This window comes from Arachis stenosperma, chromosome 8, assembly GCF_014773155.1.
Source record: "Arachis stenosperma cultivar V10309 chromosome 8, arast.V10309.gnm1.PFL2, whole genome shotgun sequence".
In the NCBI taxonomy this organism is placed as follows: Eukaryota; Viridiplantae; Streptophyta; class Magnoliopsida; order Fabales; family Fabaceae; genus Arachis; species Arachis stenosperma.
The window spans coordinates 4,820,601-4,843,759 of NC_080384.1; the positions used below are offsets into that span (position 1 = coordinate 4,820,601).

The window sequence follows — 23,159 nt, forward strand, 5'->3', positions numbered from 1 at the left end:
CTGGATAGAGAATCTGGCGAGGAATTTCTTGGCTAAGTCATCAAAGCTTGTGATGGATCTAGAGGGCAAATTGTCAAACCACTTAATTGTCGTATTTGTTAGAGTAGTTGGGAAGGCTTTGTATTGAATAGCCTCCGAGGCATCGGTGAGATACATTCTGCTTCTGAAGTTGCTGAGATGATGGCTTGGGTCGGAGGTACCGTCGTATGGAGTTATGTCGGGAGCTTTAAAATCCTTTGGAACCTTAGCTTTCATGATTTCTTTAGTGAAGGGATCTTGATCTTTGTGGAAGTTGTCATCGTGACCGATTTGAGTGGTTTTGGTTTTTAGATCAGTCTCAAGCTTTAGGAGCTTATCCTCTAGTTCTCGGTGTCGCCTAGTTTCTCTTCGAAGGTCCTTCTCGGCTTCCCTTTGATGCTCAGCTTCTTTTTCGAGTTGTTGGAGACAATTTTGTTGAGCTTATAGTGCCTCCATGATTTCTGTATTTGGCGAATTCTTGTCTTTATTTGGTTGAGATGTATCTTTTGGTGTAGAGTCCGCATTCTTATGCGGCGTCCTGTTTTCTAGATCAGAATCGTGGTCGTTGTCAAGGTTGTCCGCCATGGTGATGGGATGACTTCAAGGTTCCCCGGAAACGGCGCCAATGTTCCGAGGGTTACCTGAAACTGTAGGTCGATCTCGGATGAGATCTGCTGTTGTGGTCGGAGCTGTTACGTCCGACTTGTTGGACTTGGTGGTGCTGCTGATCCTTCGTCACCGGAGGGTGGTAGTACCTGAAAGAGACTCCGATGCTTAAGTTAGCACGAGCTTTAGGCAGGTTTTTAGTGTAGAATCAGAGTATGGATTATACTTGGGTGCTCCAATATATTTATAATAGTGTGGAGTGACCTTTCTGGAGATAAGATAGTTATTTTATCTTATCTTTGAGTGAAGTCATCTTATCTTTAAGGGGAACTGCCTTTATCTTTCTAGGCTTTAGCTACCTTTAGATTTGGGCTGGGTTCCTTTGTTTGGGCCTTCTTTGGGCTTCTCTGGTGATTTGGCTGAGCTCTTTGAGAAGAGGTCAGGTAATCCTGACCTGAAGAGGTTGGTCGACTTGTCGTTAATTAGTCCAGGTCATACAGCTCGACCCAGGGCATGAACAAGTAGTATGGCTTATCAAAGTAAAAGAGTTGTCTCTAATGTAATTTGTCCTAAACAAAACTCTTTCAATACATCAACAACCACAAGCATGTATATGTTAAACAAGTCAATTAGAATGTCACAACCCACCAAACCGAAAATTCCTCATGCACAGAACCAAAATAAAAAAGGCTATCGAACCGAAAAATATTCATGTGGTTAATAAATGATGATCAATTTTCAATCAACAAAAATACTGTTACAGTAGTATGGATTATCAAAGTCAAAGAGTTGTCTCTAATGTGAATTGTTCTAAACAAAACTCATTAAATACATCAACAATCACAAGCATGTATATCTTAAAGGCCAGATGGATTATCAACAACCACAAGCATGTATATCCATACTATTACAGTAGTATGTATTATCAAAGTGAAAGAGTTGTCTCTAATGTGAATTGTTTTAAACAAAACTCATTCAATACATCAACAACCCACCGAACCGAAAATCCTTCATGCACAGAACCAAAATCATAAAGGCCACCGAACCGAAAATGTTCATGTGGTTAATAAATCATTAAATCATTATCAATTTTCAATAAAAAAGAATACTGTTCTTCAATGGAAAATAAGTACTGAAGATAGTAACAAAGCTCATCCAAACCAATAAGAACGTGCAACTATATTTTAAAGTCCTAGTTATACTGTAAAAATTATTCACAATAGTTCAATGCACTAAACGAAGCAAATCAAATCAGTAAAACTGAAATGAAACTAGGCGAAATGCGACATTGCAAGATTTTAAATGAACAGTAGTTTTCTCATACCTTTTGTAGTTTTTGTTGCTATTTTCATTTGTTTCTGGTTATTGCTTACGAAATCTTCTTCCGATTCGTTTGCAGTAGTAGTTTTCGCAAAGAATGTGATTGAAGTTTGAGTGATGTTCAGAGAGATTCGAAGAGAGTAAGTGTTTTGGGGTATTGGTTTTGTGTTGAAGATGTAACGTTCAATCATAATGAAGCGCGTATGGAAAAACGAGACGTTTTTTGTGTGGCGCGTGTTTCTCATTCTGCATTTAATGCGCTTGAAATAATTTGAGCTTGAACCTATATGGTTATATAGTTATATGGATGTGTAGCAGCCTTAAAATAAATATAGTATGAAATTAAAGGAATAAAAATAAATATCATTCAAACTTTAAATACGATCATGATGTGCTAAAAGTTAGAATATTACATATACCATTTATTTATTTTACATTTTCGATCTGATTATAACTACAACGTATCTATCAATAAAAATAATCCCATATTAAATATTTGAAACTCCACTTGTCGATCAACTAATCACTTATAGCATTCTTATAATATATTAATATATTTTTCAACCCAAACAAATTGTAATTTTTTCCGTCTTATACAAATCTTACTAGTTTAAAAGACAACAAAATAACTAGAGATACTTTCCAAATTGATACTAGAATCTCTAACTATAACAACAATTTGCTTAGACAGTTCTAGACCGATAGAATTTATTCAGAAATCTTAAGTAATCAACATTTTTTTTATTGTTTTTATCTTATATTTAAATTGACATTAATTAATTCTTTATTTAACTAAAATTATTAGTCTCTTAACATTTCTTTTTTAAAAATTGTTGAGATTGACTAAAAGACATATAGAATCACCCAAAAATACGATTGAAGGTTTATCAGCTTAGATTAAGTTTTCTTTTCACTTTTCTCTCTTTTTTTAATTATTTAAGGCTTTTTTTTGGATTGGATATAATAACTATTTTTTTCTTATGAGTATTTTTTTTATTGTTTAGTTTTTATAACTACTCATATACTTTTTCTTTCATCTGATGAAATTATATTGTCAGATATTTAAACAAGGATTCCTTGCTCCACTTTTATGTAGGTTTATCATTAACCACCATAAAAATAATTACAAAATGTACCCCGTTTTTTTTTTTTGAAAAATTTACTAATTAGATTTTGATCCCTTTAATTTTTGTTATTTACACTTTTTTCCTTTATCTTTTAGTTTCAGATTCAGTTCTAGATTCAAAGATAGCTCTGCTAGGGTAACGCGTTTTCTCATCTTCTTCTCTCTGGTTCGCTACCCTCGCCGCCACAACACGCGTCAGACGCCGCCGCTCCCTGCATCCGCCGCCAAGAGAGGTCTGCTAGGGTAACGCCATTTTCTCATCTTCTTCTCTCTGGTTCGCCTACCCTCGCTGCCACAACACGCATCGTCCGCCGCCGCTCCCTGCGTCCTCCGCCAAGAGAGGTCTGCTAGGGTAACGCCATTTTCTCATCTTCTTCTCTCTGGTTCGCCTACCCTCGCCGCCACAACACGCATCGTCTGCCACCGCTCCCTGCGTCCTCCGCCGCTCCCTGCATCCGCCGCCAAGAGAGGTCTGCTAGGGTAACGCCATTTTCTCATCTTCTTCTCTCTGGTTCGCCTACCCTCGCTGCCACAACACGCATCGTCCGCCGCCGCTCCCTGCGTCCGCCGCCGCTCCTTGATGACATTGAAATAGGACAACTTTCCTCAACCCCACTTCTTGTTGAGGACGACAAACCCAGTAAGGTATACTTTGTCTGCCTTCTTCTCAGTTCGGTTTGATTCTTTTAGAATAGTCAAGATGATGAATTTTGAATCCTTAGGTTAGATTCATCAAAGCCTCCATAAATGCCTAGAATGTTACCATTTTGGTTCTCAGAAGAATGGCTTCTGCCATTGGTGCCATGTTCATAAGAAATACTGCCCCCTTCTGGTTTACTAATATTGTCACTGTCTATGGAAGAAATTAGTTTCTTTCTTTCTAAAATCTGCAATTGATAGTTGAGATTGGCCATGTAAACATTTGCTATGAAGCACAACATAAGCATAGTTACAGTAGCCTTCTAGATGAACAAACAAGCATATATAGTACTCTTGGTACATCCATACTAAGTATATCTAGATACATTGAATTGTGAGTGTACTGAGTTTCCAAGGTGACAGATATTTTGAAACGGATAGAGTAAATACAACACTACTTTAGGATAAAGCAGAATATACCTGTTGATGTAGGTCCCTTTGCAAAGCAAGAACCTTCTTCCTCTTTTTCAAATAGATCAAGCATCATGCATTGCTATTGTTGTTATTATTTTGCAGGAAAAAGCTATCACGGTGATTTCTCTTCACTTATTTTTATGAATGTTAAATAAGGGAAAACTTCAGATGTTGAGTAATATAATTACCAAGAAATAGTGTGACAAAAAAGGAAGTAAACAGAATATACTTTCATAAATTTTATTTTGTAGCAGTGGAAACTCAAGTTTCTCTCTTTTTTGTTTCTTTTGCAGGAAAAAGTTTCAGGCCCTTCTTCTCGCCTTGCTGCTGCTCCATCCGATGTTGCCTCATCAGTGCCAGGAATGCCTTACAAAGGTCAGTTTCCATATCATTTTTCATTTTATTTACCTCTAAAAATGTTGTGTATCTGCATTTTCTTGCTTTAGTGTTCAAGCATAAAGAACCTCCTCTGAACTTTTGCAGTGTGTTTTTTTGCAGCAATTAGAGGTCTAATAGGTACACTCATGGAGCAAAATGCACAGGCCTTCAACCAAATCTCAAAAAATCTTGCTTCTCATATGGTGAGTCAAGAGTGTTTGTAACTTGTTGAACAATCTAAGGTGTCTGAATCCTATGGATAAAAAGGATCAATGTTTATATCAATGTTTATGTATACTCTAATGTAGTTTTATTTATGAGACTTAGTTTTCTAGTTGATTAGTTCATCATTTCCATTCTTGTTGGCTGCAAAATTAACATATAATCTTTTTCTTTTTATATTCTTTTCAAATTTGTTTACAGCATGGGAAGAATATTGAAATTTTTATAGTTATGTTTTCTGTGCTCCTATGAATGCACTTCATGCTCAATTTTATATTGGCAGTATGGTCATTTTTATTGTTATATTTTAATCTCTCTTGTCTATTCTCTCATTTTCGGATTCTTTTTCTTGTAATGTTTCATGTATTCCGTCTTAATTGGAGCTTGATCATTATTTGGATCCCGGATAAAGGTGACGAATCAGGGTCAATCATACTTCATCTGAATTCTTTGAGTCTTCACTCTAGCATATCACTATTTGTTTTCCATTAATGTACGAGTGACCAATTTGTTTTCCATTAATGTACTATTATCTATTTTTAGTGTTTATAATGGTTTAAGGTTTATCGCAGGTGTTTATCCCTATCTGTGAGGAACTACATTGGTATTTGGTTATTGTTAACTTTACGAGTCGTCGCCTAATTATATTGGATTCACTGCCTTCTGTCGAAAAACATCAACAACGCAAAAGGAACGCAATTAAAGTGGTAATTATTTGTTCTAAATCAGTACTCAATGATTTAGAATCACTTAACAACTTAACAATTTAAATAACTATTTGTTGTAACTAGTACACCTAGTCAATTTAAATCATTTACAATTCATTCTTCTTTTTTTTGTTATGAATTCACTCTTGTACAGGCAACTTATTTAGAAGCGATGTTAGATGATCATATTTTTGAGGATGATAAATCTAAAGTTGTAGATTGCTCCACTTTTTGGCCTATGACACCTTTTGGCCTACCCACTCAAAAAAATAGATCGTAAGTCTAATATTAAATTTTTTTTTTAAAATATCATAACTCGTTCAATAGATTATATCTTATATGTATATAATAACTGTTTGTTGAATGCTTTTTATCATAGGAATGATAGCGGAGTTTGGGTGACCGGTTGGATGAGAAAATGTACTTTACAAGATGACTTCAACATTCAGGTCATATTTATAAGAAAGTATTTTTAACATAATTTTTTTAACACACTTCTAATTAGAATTATATTGTTGGTGCTCTAAGCAGATTAACGACTCAACACGAATGAGACTTGCCGTGGATCTGGTTTTAGAGGAGTACAACGATTTGTGTCTCGTAATACAAGAAAATGCTTGGCAATATAGGACCAAGGTGGAAGCAGAGCATGAAGACATTTAGAAATGAGAAATTCTCTTTTTAGATATTTTTAATATTTTTTTTGAAAGACAAATTACTAAGCTATGTTTCATTAGTTTTTACACTAATTTATCTTTCTATATATTACAATTCTATATTACTAATTTCCTTTACTTTATCGGTTAATATAAATTATTCATAACCTATATATTTTATTTCTGTAAAGAACGATGATATATACAGAGAAGAAAATGTGTTTCTATTTTCTTATTAAAAAATAGAAAAGGTGAGTGCAATATATATAAAAGTGAAATGAGAAGTGAGAACAGGTTTGATCTGTATATTAATAAGTAATTCGACCATTACAAGACAATGAAAGTGGCATCATCTGCATAAATATTATCCTTCCTAAGTTCAGAATCCTTGTCCCAAATAAGCTTTTGTTACTATATTACCCTATTGCATGACATCTAGTAGAAGAGTATAGTTTGATGGCCCGAGATTTTGAAAGGTAGGCCTCTGCGTCACGCCACTGTGAAAGGCTGATGTATACATAAGCAAGATCATGCCATACTTCAACTTCCAAATTCCTAATCTGATCTCTTTTGTCCTGTCACTAATGGTATGGAAAAGGGTAAGGACCTTAAAGCAATATGACTATGAAAAAGTATTTTGGGACAGGAAAAATTAAGAAAACAAACCTTAAATAGCTTATTCCGAGAACCAAAACTTTTACTATGAACTTGAAGAACAGCAAGAAGCTGAGTGTATGTCTCAATGGCACTCTTTAACTGGCCCTGAGCGATCTGAAGTTTCGCCTTTGTTCGTAACAAATCACCTTGATCCCATTTCCCAGTCTGATCCAAAGCAGCATTGATAATAGATTCGGCATCTAAGAACCGCTTTTGTGCGGATAATACCCTAGATAACAGTAACCAACCTTTAACATTAGAGCCAACTTCAAGTTTTACAATGCACTTAGCATAATGAAGTGCAGCATCCAACTTCCGTTGCTCAGCGTATTCTAAACTCAGATGGTATAATACAACAGGGTCTTCCATTCTGCTCAATTTGCAGGCAGTTTCAAGGGTATGAAGTGCCTCAGATTGTCTCTTAACCCTCTCAGCATCAGAAATGGCCAATTTCGAGTATGCAGAAAGTGAAACACCAAGTAAGAAATTGGCCATATTTTCTAACTGATTACATCTTCCATCCAAGTTCTCAAGTGCCATCCGAGCAAAGCTTACCCCAGGGTCTTTTGTAACACTGAAGTTCTCGCAACAAATCTTAAAAGACATTAACAAACTTGGAACATGTCTTGGGTCCTCTCTATTACTCAGCAGTTTTCTAAGAAGATCCAGCGCTTCCACGTTCTTCCCTGCTCCGTAATAACAAAGAGCTAAAGCATAGAACCTCTCCTTTCGATGGATAGTTCCAGGAAGCAATTCTTCCAATTGATTGGCTAAAATCATCAAATCTCCAGAAACAGATAGAGCAAATGAAAGGTGGTCCAAAATTGAACGATCCCACTCAATTCTATTTAGAGTGACTTTTCTTAGCAAAATCATTAAAAGAAGTATAGCCTCTTCAATGTTGTTTCTAGGCACAAACGATCTGTCCATTTGGTCCCAATAGGGTAATATAGTAACAAAAGCAATTTAAAATTTACCAATTGCCCCAATTTTGTGCTCCCGACAGATATCTATCAGATCTTTCATGGAATTGAGTATTGACAACCTCAGATATCTGGCACCCATTACAGGAGGCAAATGATGAGAAAGCTTGATTAGATAATAATAATAATAAACTTATAAAAAAACTCTAAGTAGATTTAAGTAGTGTACCTGCAAACAATAATGATATCTAATTAAAACCAATGTATTTAGATTTAGAGTAAAAGGAGAAATTCCGGTTAAGGTAAACCACTGTGAGCACAATTTCTAATTTGTATGACCATCCAACCCATTTTACTAAAAAAACAATGTATGCTCTCCCATCCATTTGACTGGCTATGATCTTTCTTTTTCCCTTTCAACAAAAAACTTAGTCCATGCTTCAATTTTGGACTGTTTGAAATTTTTTGTTGGTTTTTTCAGATCATTTCTATGATCTCCAACCATTAATTAACAAAGCAACACCATTTCTAAGATCCTTCAACCCTTTTTAGCTGAGACTTCTTTTTTTCCCAGGACAACAAATGACTCGGTCCATTTATGAATTTTGGACCGTGTGGATCTTGGAATGCCAGGCCAATTGCAGAAGCAATGCAGGTCCCTGACACTTATAAAGTTGGCCTGGAATTCATTTGCAATTGCTTTTGTAAACAGGATTTTGCCGCAGCCCGGAGGGCCAAAGAAAAGAACACCTTTGGGAGGCGACATGCCAAATTTCTCAGCATGTTCCACCGGGTATTGATTCGTCTATAAAGAGTAAAATAAATCTCTTATATTAACAAATTGTTGAAAACATACCTAATATACAACACATTTAAGATTCGGAATATGAAATCAAGATGTATACCTGATGAACCAGATGAGCAATTTAGGGCCGCAAAAACCTCTTGTCTTATTGAGCGTGGGAGGCGTAGCGCGGCGGCGGAAGCAGGGTGAGGCGGAAGCGGGGCGAGGCGGGGGCAGGAAGCGGCGGCGGACGCAGGGAGCGGCGGCGTTTGACGCGTGATGTGGCGGCGAGGGTAGCAAACCAGAGAGAAGAAGATGAGAAAACGCGTTACCCTAGCAGAGCTATCTTTAAATCTAGAACTGAATCTGAAACTAAAAGATAAAGGGAAAAAGTGTAAATAACAAAAATTAAAGAGATCAAAATCTAATTAGTAAATTTTTCAAAAAAAAAAAAAACGGAGTACATTTTGTAATTATTTTTATGGTGGTTAATAATAAACCTACACAAAAGTGGGAGCAAGGAATCTTTGGCCAAAAAAATAATTCCCAATTTTAATATCTTCAATATTAGAAAAGAAAAAAAATTAACGATAAAGATGATTATTATACACGAATTCAATTGATATTATAGTCCTTATCCAAACAACTCACTAACAACTAACAAGTAACAACCAACAACTCAACAAGCACAAGTGGCTAAGAATGAATGAAACGGTCTTCGGCTGATAGCTATGCTCTCATCCCGCCAGGCCCAACCAATATCGTGACTTCTGATTGGACGCGCCCACACACACACTCCGCTTTCGGCTTTCGCCCTTCTTCGGTTCTTCTTACTAGTGCAGTAGTAACAAGCTAGTAAGTAGAGTATGATATTTGACCCAAGAAAAAAAAAAAGTTTAAAGGAGAATGCTAAGAGTTTCTTCGAAACTTGTGCCGCTTCTTCTTCAGTCAGTTACTTCAAGTCACACTCACACGCACCTCATTTCTTCTTATTCTACTTCACGTCTCTTCCTCTCTTATTCTCACCTTTTTCCTCGGAGACCGATGGCCTCTCTCTCCGCCCTACCACACCGTCTCCAATATCCTACTGCTCGCAGAGACGACTCCATCGTTGAAGACTACCACGGCGTCAAGGTTGCCGATCCTTACCGATGGTACGGAAAACAAACTTAACTGTTTTCGCTGCTCGATTTCATTGTTGTTTCGTATAGCTTTCGTTTTGCTTTCTCATTTCAATCTTGTAAATTCAAATGTTTAATACCTGTTTAGCTGTTTTCGCTGCTCGATTTCATTCTCGTTTCGGATAGATTGCGTTTTGTTTTCTCATTTCAACTTGTTGGTTAAAAAAATTTCATACCTAATTTAGGATTGCGAGGATAGTTAATTGCTCTCGCGCATTAGAAAATCGGTGAGGAAAATCTTACCGAAATGTTTTTGTTGATTAGGCTCGAAGATCCAGATGCGGAAGAAGTGAAGGAGTTTGTAGAGAAACAGGTGCAATTGACGAACTCGGTACTTCAGCAATGCGAAACTAGATCCAAACTTAGTGAAAAGATCACGAAGCTTTTTGATCATCCTCGTTATCATGCTCCGTTTAGGCGAGGTGATAAGTACTTTTACTTCCACAACTCAGGGCTTCAGCCTCAAGACACACTCTATGTGCAGGTTGGGTTGCGGATTATGCGTTGAGATGAGTTTGCTAGATGCTTTGATTGTTACGGACTTTTGAGTTTATTGCGTATTCATTTGTCTTGCTGTTCACTTTTAGGATAGCTTGGAGGGTAAACCTGAGGTTTTGCTTGATCCTAATGCGCTCAGCGAAGATGGAACCATCTCGTTGAACACGCTATCAATCAGTGAAGATGCTAAGTATTTGGCTTACGGACTTAGTTCAAGTGGTAGTGATTGGGTGACTATAAAAGTAATGCGTATTGCAGATAAGAATGCTGAGCCTGACACTTTGTCATGGGTGAGTGTCACTGTGTTCCTTGTTAGTAACAGCAACCAGCTTAGAAATGAGTTGCCACTGACTGTTGTAAACTTGGACATGTTTCAGGTCAAGTTTTCCTCTATTAGTTGGACACATGATAGCAAAGGTTTCTTTTATAGCCGATATCCAGCACCTAAGTAAGTGATCTCCTATTCTTGCTCTTTTTTATAGGCCTATTCTCATATTATTTCTCTTACAAGGAAGTCTGAATTTTCGACTCTGGCTTTCATAGGCTTGAATTTCAAATTGTCACGTGTATTTGTTAAATTATGAGAATATTTAACTCAAGTTTACGAGAAAATGAAAATTAGTATCTCATTAACGCTGTCAATGGTTTATATACAGTAGGTTGCACATAAGGAAAAATCAACAACCAACAGATTTAATAATTAACTGTACAGCTGGCATGAAATATGATTCTAATTCTGTCTGTTGACCCTAATAGAGAATATAGCGTATTTGATTAGTAATCATAAGGAAGATAGAAGTTTGTTATTCTAATTTGTAAATGTTATCCGACTACTAATTCATCGAAGTATATAGTTTAAAAATGTTGTGTGTTGCCAGGGATTTGCTTGTCCTGGTCAAGATAATCTGAATTGTGGTTATTTGATTTATTTTTATGGAGATATTAATTATTCATTCAGAGTGATGGTGGAAGGATCAGTTTCATGTGTTCCTTATTTAAAATTTTAATTATGTTGCTTCTACTATATAGGGATGGAGAAGTAGTAGATGCTGGGACTGAGACGAATTCTAATCTTTACCATGAGCTCTATTATCATTTCTTGGGTACAGATCAATCAGAAGATATTTTGTGTTGGAGAGATCCTGAAAACCCTAAATATTCATTTGGAGGAAGTGTCACTGATGATGGGAAGGTACACTTTATTGTCATTGCTTTAGAACTATATGACATATCTGTGTTCTTTCTGTGTGTACACATGAAATAAGAAAAGTTCACGAACAATATTTTTCTTCTGAAGACTTACCTGTTATCAATGTCATTGATGTTCCACTTCTTCTATGCCCTATTGTGCATATTTTTTGGAAGGTATTTCTTTAGCTCTTCCTGTTAGCATTTGGAATTGGTCTTGCTTGATTTGTTTTCATGGGAATAATTGGATATCTTCTATTGTGTTTGACAAAATTTTACATTTAGCATTATGTACTTATGGTAAGTAGCCTGGTGTTGATATTCAATGGCATATTGCCGGTTTTTTGCTAAATAGTCATCTGTCTCGAGCATCATGCTATAAAAACCTGTAGCTTTGTCAAAAAATGGTGATTCACCCTATTATCGTTAGGGTACCTTATGCTACGAGAAGGTATATACATCACATAACACTAGCATTGGAGATAGTTCTAAAAATTTGGTCTAATTTTATTTTTCTTTGTGGAGTACAAAAACGAAGCATACACATTATTTTATGCATATGATGTTAAATTTCCAATGAATCTCACTCTGTTTCTGTCAAATGTGCAGTATGTTCTCCTTTATATTTCAGAAGGCTGTGATCCAGTTAACAAACTTTACTACTTTGACATGTCTGAACTTCCCAACGGGATGGAAAGTTTTCGAAATAAAAGTACTCTGCTTCCATTTGTCAAGCTCATTGATAATTTTGATGCACAGTATCATGACATTGCGAATGATGGCACTCTGTTTACATTTTTAACTAATAAAGATGCTCCAAAATATAAACTAGTAAGGGTAGATTTGAGAGAACCAACTGTGTGGTCTGAGGTTCTCCAAGAGTCTGAAAATGATGTACTTGAGTCAGCTTGTGCTGTGAATGGTAATCAACTGATAGTGAGTTATTTGAGTGATGTGAAGTATATTCTTCAAGTAAGAGACCTAGAAACAGGCTTGTTGCTACATCAATTACCAATTGATATTGGCACTGTTGACGAAGTTTCTGCAAGGCGTAAAGATAGTGTGGTTTTCATAAGCTTTACAAGCTTCCTAACGCCAAGAATCATATATCAGTGTGACCTTAGAACAAATATACCTGATATGAAGATATTTCGTGAAATTGTTGTCCCTGGGTTTGATCGCTCTGAGTTTCAGGTCAAGCAGGTAAACACAATTTGTTTGATGCTGAGATATCCTATGTTTAGGTCCACGATATTCTTAAGGCTCTATAAGTTCATTGTTTTCAGTTATAGATATTGTATTTCTCAGATTATGCATGGCTGTTACAGTGTTACTTGACTTGTTCTGTTCTTTAATTCCATTTGAACTTTCAGGTTTTTGTTACCAGTAAAGATGGGACAAAGATCCCAATATTCATTGTTGCCAAAAAGGATATTCATTTGGATGGATCGCACCCGTGTTTGCTATATGGATATGGTGGTTTTAACATAAGTCTCACACCATATTTCGCTGTTAGTCGTATAGTACTCACTAGACATTTAGGTACTGTTTTTTGCATTGCAAATATTCGTGGAGGTGGAGAATACGGGGAGGAATGGCATAAAGCAGGATCCCTTGCAAATAAGCAGAATTGCTTTGATGACTTCATCTCTGCAGCTGAGTATCTTGTGTCTACTGGTTATACCCAACCCCGAAAGTTATGCATTGAAGGTGGGAGTAATGGTGGTCTTCTTATTGGGGCTTGTATAAACCAGGTGTGATTCATTTGGTTTGTATTCCTATGTTTGACACTTTCCCATTCCATGATCTCCACTTATGCTAACTGTTTCCTCCACTTCGTACAGAGACCTGATCTTTTTGGTTGTGCACTGGCTCATGTTGGTGTTATGGATATGCTAAGGTTCCACAAATTTACCATAGGTTTGTTTGGATTTGTTATGGCTAATTATTTGTTTATGAGTGCCACCTATTGATATAAAAACTGCTATTCAGGCCATGCTTGGACCACAGATTATGGTTGTTCAGACAAGGAGAAAGAGTTTCATTGGCTAATCAAGTGAGTGAGTTCTAGCATGAAGTATGACAATAAGTTCGTATATTTATGCAAAAACTAATTCTTTTATATAGAATATATATTTCATGCAAAAAAATAATTTTTGTCATCATTTTGTTTTATTCATGTTAGTGTCGGATTGAGTCATTAGTATTTCTGCATTGGTCATATTGTCATGTGGCTACTTTGCTTTGTCGATTCCTGTGATTTCTTATGTTTGGTAAATTTATGTTTGTAAGTGTGAGTAGAAGATATGATGTTCCTCTAATCAACTGTTCGTAGGTACTCACCATTGCATAATGTGCGGCGGCCATGGGAACAGCAGCCTGATAAGTCAATTCAATACCCATCGACCATGCTGTTGACTGCTGATCATGATGATCGTGTTGTGCCATTGCACTCATTGAAGCTATTGGCGGTTAGTCTACTTCTTCTTAATAAAACACAGGTTCTTGTTTCTCGTCTCTTTCAACATAAATTCGCATTGTTATCACTTGCAGACCATGCAGTATGTCCTGTGTACTAGCTTGGAGAATAGTCCGCAGACGAACCCGATAATTGGTCGCATTGACTGCAAGTCTGGACATGGAGCCGGTCGGCCAACACAGAAAATGGTAACAAATTCGTATCTGCTAATTTTTTCTATTATCCATTTGGTTATATTATCTCTCATGTTTCTTATATATATATATATATATATTATGTCCACAGATAGATGAAGCTGCTGATCGGTACAGCTTCATGGCAAAAATGTTAGACGCGCAATGGATTGATTAGCCCACTCGATTATAAGGTAGAAAACATTTTTTAAAAAAAGTAAATAAAAAAGAATTGTGATCCTCACTAGAGAAGGCATAGTTGTTTTTATTATCTTGTATTTGATAATAGATTATAATCATATGAATATTCGCATGGAATTATTTTGATTTAAAGATAATAGTTGAGAATTGTGAAAGTTATTAATATAATGTGAACATTAGAACATTATTTTTGTGGATTTTTTTTTCACTTATATTTTAAAAAATTTTAAAGATATTTCAAATGTTTAATTTGTATCAATTTTAATTTTAATTTTTTAAATTTTTATTCTATTTCTTTAATTTGGTTTGTTAATATGGTTTAAAATCGCCTTTAAATATAAAATTTATAATAATGTCTTTAATGCTTGGTTAATGATTTAAAATTATCCCCGGCTGAACTATCAGTGACACGTAATTAACATGTATAAAAAGATTTAAAATTTGTTTTAATCGTTAGATAAAATTGATATAAATTAAATATAAGCAAATATTTTTAAAAACTTTTGGCAAAAATATTGAAGATAGAAAAAAAAAATTCTTTGCTATTTGTTTATTTTTGCGGCGCATAGGTAAGAGGAAGTATATGGAGCTAATGAAATATTTGTACAATATGTATAATAGAAATTTAGGGATGTCCGATTCAGTATTAGAGATATAACTATTAATGTTATTTTTTTTCATCAGTTTAAACTTTTGGGATGATTAATTTCATGACATGATATTAGAATTTTAGATTTGAAAGGTCAAAAGTTCGATCATTGGTGAATCTCAAAATCAGTTTAAGTTTTTGAGATGAGTGATTTATCTTCATTTTTTAACTCATATTGGGTCAAATAAATAGTCTATTATATACATTATATAAATATTCCATTAGCTTCCTAGCAGGATTCCATAGATAATAGTGTAATACTACTTAATGGCGTCTTGCATCATTTTAATTCCATTTATTGAAATACGTTTAATTCTATTTATTTGTTTTAATTTTGTTTATTTATTTGGTTTAAAATTGTCTATAAATAAAAAATTTGTAATTATTTTTGTTTTACTATTTAGGATTTAGAATTTATTTTAAAATTGAATAAAGCTCTACATCCAAGCAAAATATTTAACTAAATTTAAATGTCTAACCAAATTGTGATAAGTTTTTAAATCATGCAATCCTTCTCCTCTTCGTCCTCCTCCTTCTTCTTCTTCCAAATTCCCACATGTTCTTCTTTCCTACTCTTCCTCCTCCTTCTTCTTCCAAATTCACACGCGCATGTTCTTCTCCAATGTTGTGTCTTTTTCTTTTTCTTTTTTGTTATTGTCATCATCAATAACACTAATATTTTGCTAACATCTTTATTAGTTCTAATTTTTTTTATGCCATCATTAAATAATTTTGGTTAATTTCTTAGTTTATTTAGGTTTATTTGTGTGTTAATTGAAGTTCACTTGATACTGTTGATAACTGTTGATCAATTTTTTTTATTCTTTAAGTAATTTTTTAATTATTTGTTCAAATTTAAATCGAATTCGGTTCATTTGTGAATTTAGGTTCATTTGATACTACTTTTAGTATTTGCCAAATCTATTATTCCTTAAGAAATTCGATTCTAATTTAATATTTCTAATTGACCAGTAGTCTAGTATTTGCCAGAAAACCCACACCAATTGAACAATCCTATTATTTTTTTAAGCTACCAACTAATTTTGATCCCAGACAATTATTATCTAGGTAAATTAATAACATTAAAATTACATAATTTTTTTAAATTGAAAGTGATCATAGTCAATTTCTAGACTTCAAGTCTTCAAACAATTTTTTTTCCAATGATAATAATTGATTGAAGCGTTAGTCCAATAGTGTAAATGAAAAATTGTATGAAAGTCTTTCTAGATGCAGAAATGAATTAGAATGTGCTTTTTTTGCTGATTGAATGTTTATTACTTTTTGTTTAAATCTGAACTGAATTCGATTTATTTATGAATTGAATTAGTTTCACTTGATATTACTGTTAAATATTCACTAAATCTAAACCAAATTCGATTTATTTTTGGATATAAATAAATCTCAATTAAAAGGAGGAAAAGAAAAAACGTAACAATAACAGCAACAATAAAAAAATAATGACCGAGAAAAAACATGTAAAGAAGAAGAAACGCGAAGACAAAAAAAAGAAAAAAACGAAAAGAAGAAAAAATGCGAAGACGAAGACAAAAAAAAAAAAGCGTTAATAAAACGTATGCACACGAATGTAATGAAAGTAATTTTTATTGAGTTTTGGATATGCTTGGTTGAACTTAGATTAAAAAATGCTTGAATATATAATTAGGCTGTTTAAAATTATTATTATTCCCGGCTGATCTATTATTGACAAATGAATGAATGATAACTAATGATCTTATACGAGTGAAATTGAAATTTATTTTAAATGACGTGGATAAAGTTGGTGCAAATTAAATATTAAAATGTCTTTTTTGCAAAAATGTTAGATAAAAGAAAAACATTTTATACTATTTTTGGACAAAAAGATATAGAGATTCAACTTATAGTTAGTCAATATTAGTTAATCTTAATATTTAGGTATATAATTTAAAATTTAAAATTAAAAATTTATGATTTAAAATTTATAATCTAAGATAAATAAAATAATTAAAAAAAATGGTTGATATCGACTGAATTAGTTATCTAACATCATTCTTATGGAAAAGTCTTGCATTTTTTCTAACTCATTAGAGCGTGTTTTTAAAAAATGTTAAAAACTAGAACTTAAGTAACATTTATTTATGCTGTTAACAATAAAAATAACATGGACTTTATTGTTAACTTCGTACTTTTAATTTGCCCACATGAAAATACATCAATACTGGTGGTGTAACAGTCCGGGTGTTTAAATCCGAATCCAAGTAATCCCTCTTTTATTTTATTTTATTTTATTTTTTTTAAAAGGTGATTCTTTATTGTTTATTATTAAAGTAATACTCCAAATTAATTTTAAAGAATTCTTTTGTTAAGTAAGGTCTTTAACAAAATTTAATTATCAAATCAGTTTTTAAATTTTTATTTTATTGATAAATTAGCCTTCATATCATATTATTTATATGCATGGAATAACTGAAATAATGGTTAAGTCTGATTCAATAATTAAAATTACTTAAAAATAATATCTAACACAACTTTTCTGAAAAAAAAAAACATAGACTATTATTCTTATTTCATTTCCATGTAAAAATTAAAATTTTGTTGTCATACTTGAATTACTACTACTGAAGTCTCAGATGGGTTAATGGTCCTAAGATTTTTTTTTTTAATTTATTATAGAAAAATACTAGATGTACAAGTTTGTTTTGAACCAAAGTTGAACGATAGGTAAGTGAAAGTGATGAGAATGATTTTTGTTGATGGTAAACTTGGTTAAATTTGATTGATAAAAAAATTTGTATGCATAGTATTACTCTTTATTATAAGAATCGAATATATTAATTAACTTCTTAAACACGTTACAGTTAATATTATAACTAACCATTAGAACATGATATAAGTCCCGTTTAATCGGACTCGGTAATGGTTAATAGAGTTCAAAGTCGAAATGCAATCTAAATTGATATAAAAATGTCTAACTGATCCAATTTTAATAAATTAATCGGTCTGATTTTATTTACACATAGTAATCGGCGAAGGTTTGAGTTGGTTTTTGATACATATAAATTGAGTGATTAATTACTTGAATTTGTAACTTCCATTATATGTAAACTTCACTATCTTAATTTAAGCATGATTAATTCTCCACTTTATCACTTAATTAATTTTTTTTTAAAAGAGCTTGATCCTTAAATCTTAAGATATACAGTTGTTATAAATGTACATGATGATTATTATATATGACTATCAGATGCATTTTATTACAATTGAAATCTCTTAAATTGGCCTATTAATGAATATGTAGCTACACGTAATTAAATTTCTTACAGTGACGATGTCAATCCACGCAGTTCAACGTAGCCAGAAAGGACTGTGCGCTTTCGCTCTTTCACCAAGGTCCGATATATAACCCTGCAATTTTCCACTTTTAATCATCAGAATTTCACCAACGCAAAAGTTATACATCCAGACTTATTTTGTTAGAAATTGATTGTCAGCATAATGAGTAGGCATTGAGGCCATGTGCAATGATCTTTTATGTATAAGTGAGCTATTTCAAATAAACCAGCGCTACGATTCAGTCAGAGTCATGTCGTTCTAATTTTGTGGCATTGTTGATCAATTAATGGTGTAGCCTGCGGGCGGAAAAATATGTTCCAGGTGGCCAGTAAAGGATACTGTCCCTGATTCCTTATAAATGTTGCAGAAGTGACTTACCCCGAGCCTTCAAGCCACATCTCAGTAACTAGAGTTTCACCGGGATAGACATGAAGGAGAAAACGGCCTGATATGCTTTTTATTTTGTCTTGATCCCCTTTGCATATGCATTTTATGATTGCTCTAACTGCAAATCCTAATGTGCATAAACCATGCAATATCGGCTGCGAGAATCTTCGGCAATGAATTATAGAACAAATTAGATTAACCAAATAATTGAATAAAAATGACAATATGGATAAAGACATGCAGCAAATGATGGCATGCAGGAGCCAGGAGCGAGTACTAACCCAGCAACCTTTGCAATCATTGGATCTGAATGCAGAGGGTTGTAGTCACCGGATAGCCTATATACCAATGCCTGTCAAAAGGGATTCAGAAATTAGAAATTAATGTGGAAGGATATATTTCTCAGACAAAATAAACTGTAAAGATCACTTAACAGTTAGTATATGTAGAGCAAATACAGGGGTAAAAGTATCAGAATCGTTGACAAGCATAATAACAACAGGAATTATTGTCGACGCCTGCTAGAATAGTATTCATCAATAGTAACCAAAGAGTTGTAAAGTATATTTAACTATTTAATAAAAGGCAAAAGGCCAAATAAGAATGATTTCTTGTACTCATTCACTTTCCTTCTTAGATGCTTAATATAAAAATGATATACTGAAGTGAGAAAAAATTACCATAACCAAAAGAAAATAGGAGAGGAAAAGGGGGAAGGTGAACCAATTACTTCATGAAACACCGATCCTTTTGTTTCTTTTTTCTTTTTTTAAATAATAACTACATTGAGAAAAAGACCTTCGTTTTCCAAAAGTCAGTAAAAGTTGGACCGTTTAATATATTTCACATTGTTTCACAAGCTCGAGTGCTCAACCAATTGGTCAATGTATTGCTTTGCTGAAGTGATTGGTGTCTAAGCCTGGCTTCTTTTGAAGTTGTATCAGATATAAAATTGAAGCACCTAAGCATATTGCAGGTCCTCAATTCATTCCAAACCATAAGGAATAGCTTTTTCTTTAGGTCAGAGTGAGAGATTAAGGATTTTGGAACATCATAGATAAATAGCACTTTCAAACACAGTGTGGTTCAAGAACCCTAACTCTTCTCATATCGAATAGTATACATGCCTGAGATGGTTGAGTACGATCCTCAAACACCGAAAAAGGTTTATTTTCAGGAATTTTCACAGTTGGAACCTGGTTGCGAGGGTAGTTTGTGTAAGAAAATGGTTTAGATGACTTTGAGAAGCCACCAGCACCACGCAGATACACAGTTGTCCTGCAAGCAAGTTGTTAGTTTAGCATGAGAGTAACAAATCATAATAAAAAGGAGTGTTTTAATTATTACCTGTTCACGCTTAGTAAGTCACCTGACTCTTTCTCATAACTTTTTGTTTCAAACTCCAAAATTGCCGCTTTAGCTGATTCAATGAGAACCCATCTCTAAGAAGCACATATAGGTGATAAAAGAATAAAATATTCAAGTTTCATACATAAGTTAAATATTGTACAAACAAAATTGTGAAAATGAAACTGAACAGCAAACATGCACGGAAGATCATTTAGGAAGAGTCTGCTTGCAAGTTAACCTTTATCATGTAATCCTGCAAGACAGACTTTATGGTTTACCTGTAACAACAATAACAAATCATGAGCCTGTATAAAAAGAAGAGTTAAGAAAATCATCACAATCATAAATTAATATTCATATGCTCATAGCTGATGCAAAACTTCATACTATAATAATTTTACAGGTTCTTCCGTGACAATAGAGGGGTCAATGTTCAAATCAATCAGACAAAAAATATACCGATATTATATTTAATCAAGTCAAACTCATTCTTCATAAAAGCATGTCAGATTTTTCTATCCTCAAGTTAAATAAAACCAAAATCAACAATTCATGCTTCTCAAGTAAATTGTTCTGTGTTAGTCACATGGTGAGTTAAAATGATATGGTGCAATGTTATAGCTATTCCACGTAGGTATCAAAAGGATAAGTCAAATACTTGAATTCAATAGAAGATATCTCATTTTCTCAACATGGCATACCCTAAGATCTAATTGCATATCATTCATTCATATCTACCATAAGCACCATTTTCCTGAAATTTACATGTGTCAAAGAAACAACTGGTCTCAAGCCAAATTTGGAACAAGGAACCAACAGTTAAACAAATTTAATTAGATGGCTAGTATGCGAAATTCTCATAGAAAACCTTACATGACAGTTGGAAGGTAATGGTTTGTACAACTCTATGTATTGTTGTCCATGCAGCAGAAGGCGTGGATCATATCTGTATACAGAAAGTTTTATTTTCAGTTAACTATCAAAAGGAAGAAAGCCAAAGATCAAGAATCAACATGATAGAAGACGAGTTCATTACTAAAAATAAATGTCATGAAAACTATATGCATTCAACATTTCAACTAGATGGCTTCAAGTGCCCTTAAAGTAACAATACATGATACATGAAGTATAAGCAGAGTCGGATTGAAATTAATGAGGCATCACTCACTCCAAGCCAGGGATAACAAAACCATTCGGCATGGAATTAAATGTAAATAGAGCAGCAAATGTAGGTAAGACCTATTAAGAAGAGAAAAAGACGAAGCACAAATCAGAATAGTTTCAAATTTTACAATATGAATTGTAAACTATAGAAACGAATTCTTAGTAATATCTCTGCATGCGCCACCGGGAATACCTTAATAAACTCCTGTCCGTTTTCATGATAAACATATTTAAGCTCATCTGAATCCACAGCATCCCAGGCACAAGCTCCAACGCCTAATGCATAAAGCGCTGCATCTCTGTGCAACATTGAATTCAAATTTAGGCATCCTCGATCCTTAACTTTCTGTGTCAAATTGAATTGAATTGAACACTCGCAACATCAAATTGATTCAATAGTTAATAGTTTTGGCTCACCTTTCGGTATAAGAGTGCGAAGTCTGCAGTTAAAACAAAATGCACAAGCTTAGAAATCGAATAAGGGAAAAGGAAAACCGATTATTTAAATTGAAATCAAATATAATAGATCCTGCATCTCGAATATTCCAAAACACAAGTTATCGTCCTTTTTTTGTAAATAAGACATATACAAACATCGATGGTGCAAAAGAAGAAGAAGAAGGAAAAAGAAAGATACATCGGGGAACTTGTGAGAAAGCGCAAGCGAAGGATCGAATTCGGAAGAAACCGCCATTTACTGTGGAACTAGAAAAATCAACTTCGCCGGTGGGTGAAACTGAAAAAGATCACGCGAATTAAAGAACAAAAACAGAGCTAAGTTCAAACCGGAGTTGATTTTCTACGTAAATGAAAACGATAATTGAGCTAACAAATACTAGTGCTATTGTGTGTGTGGATGAATGAAGACGGAAACGAAAGCAGATTCAATTCAGATCTAGATTAGAGTAGTGAGAAGAGAGAGTGGATTGGTACTACTTACTATGATGAAGTGCCCTCTGAGATTTGGTCGAAGATTATAGAATATATAGATAAGGTTATGGGCGAAGGTCCCTCCAAAGCTGGCGCTCAAAAATATGAGCGAGTTTTTTATTCAAACTGAAAGTGACTCTAACAAGGGTTTCTTATCTACATACGACACTGCATGCTCAAGTTAATAAGCGGGCAATGAAAAATTACAAAAAAGAACGATCACACATGAATACATGACTGCCCTGTTGTAAGGGTTTTTCAAGTTCTGCTATGATTTACAGAAAAATATTTATTTTATTAGTCAAAAATTTGAGAGTATCAACGATAATACAATAGCAGTTTTTGCTGTTTCAAAGAGAACGGGTAAAGAACAGACTAAATTAGAGAAGGAATAGATCATAACTTTTGTAGATGAGAATATTAAAAAAAGATTTTATTTATGTACCAAAAATTTGATTGAAAGATTATTGGTGGACAGATCATTCAGTACAGGTACATTGGAGGTCGCTCTAAACACAATATGGACTATGGAGACAACCAGAAGACTTCTGAATTTTAGATTACGGAGGTAACAAATTTTAATTTTTCTTCAAGGATGAAATCGAATTGCTCAGGATGGAGAAGAAGAAGCGGAATGGAGAGGATGGCTAAGGGCAGATCAATTCGATAGGAGAGTGGAGGATCAAAAAAGAAAATAACAATCCAAATTAACCCAATGCTGCACAGGGAGACATACATAAATAGAAAAAACAAATCGCAGTTAACCTTATAAGAGAATTTGCAAGTCTCTTTATTCAGGATCAGAACTCACAAATCAAACAAGATGATCAAGAGGTGCAAAGTGGTCGAAAAATGCTAATAATGGAAAGGAATAAAGGGGAGAGTTCAGAAACATGGAAAGAAGGAGATAAAGACAGCAACATAGTAGCCAATCAATAGAGCCAACTCTGCCCAAATTAGATGATGGATGCATCACCTTCAGTGCTGTAGGAGGTAACGGGAGGAGAGGAAAAATTAAGAAACGAAATTTGAAGCAAATAGCAAGGAAAAAACACAGCTTTCAAGCTATCTTAGGTATTAAGAGGAAATCTGGAGGATCGGAGGAGAGTATAGGTGTTAAAAAGCTTTGTCAGG

General features: G+C 34.0%; 3 protein-coding genes across 3 annotated transcripts; 1 reads left to right on the forward strand and 2 right to left on the reverse strand.

Annotated features, from left to right (window-relative positions):
* Positions 1 to 6,562: 6,562 nt before the first annotated feature.
* On the reverse strand, positions 6,563 to 7,733 carry LOC130945267 (protein NPGR2-like). The gene is made up of 2 exons (XM_057873998.1): positions 6,813 to 7,733; positions 6,563 to 6,721 (listed from the first exon to the last, which is right to left on the reverse strand). Exons 1-2 carry the CDS (start codon positions 7,731 to 7,733, stop codon positions 6,563 to 6,565), a joined length of 1,080 nt encoding a protein of 359 aa, XP_057729981.1.
* A 1,489-nt stretch (positions 7,734 to 9,222) lies between these two features.
* Positions 9,223 to 14,427, forward strand: LOC130944887 (uncharacterized). Its single transcript, XM_057873469.1, has 12 exons — positions 9,223 to 9,664; positions 9,956 to 10,175; positions 10,279 to 10,479; positions 10,567 to 10,637; positions 11,219 to 11,381; positions 11,987 to 12,580; positions 12,751 to 13,131; positions 13,222 to 13,297; positions 13,370 to 13,433; positions 13,713 to 13,848; positions 13,931 to 14,044; positions 14,142 to 14,427. The coding sequence occupies exons 1-12, from the start codon at positions 9,417 to 9,419 to the stop codon at positions 14,205 to 14,207; spliced, it is 2,334 nt and encodes a 777-aa protein (XP_057729452.1). The 5' UTR covers positions 9,223 to 9,416; the 3' UTR covers positions 14,208 to 14,427.
* Positions 14,428 to 18,015: 3,588 nt separating this feature from the next.
* LOC130943751 (enoyl-CoA hydratase 2, peroxisomal) lies at positions 18,016 to 22,287 on the reverse strand. Its single transcript, XM_057871761.1, has 12 exons — positions 22,036 to 22,287; positions 21,733 to 21,831; positions 21,513 to 21,535; positions 21,289 to 21,394; positions 21,100 to 21,170; positions 20,805 to 20,877; positions 20,170 to 20,209; positions 19,929 to 20,001; positions 19,709 to 19,859; positions 18,863 to 18,933; positions 18,573 to 18,746; positions 18,016 to 18,266 (listed from the first exon to the last, which is right to left on the reverse strand). The coding sequence occupies exons 2-12, from the start codon at positions 21,787 to 21,789 to the stop codon at positions 18,179 to 18,181; spliced, it is 927 nt and encodes a 308-aa protein (XP_057727744.1). The 5' UTR covers positions 21,790 to 21,831; positions 22,036 to 22,287; the 3' UTR covers positions 18,016 to 18,178.
* Positions 22,288 to 23,159: the final 872 nt, after the last annotated feature.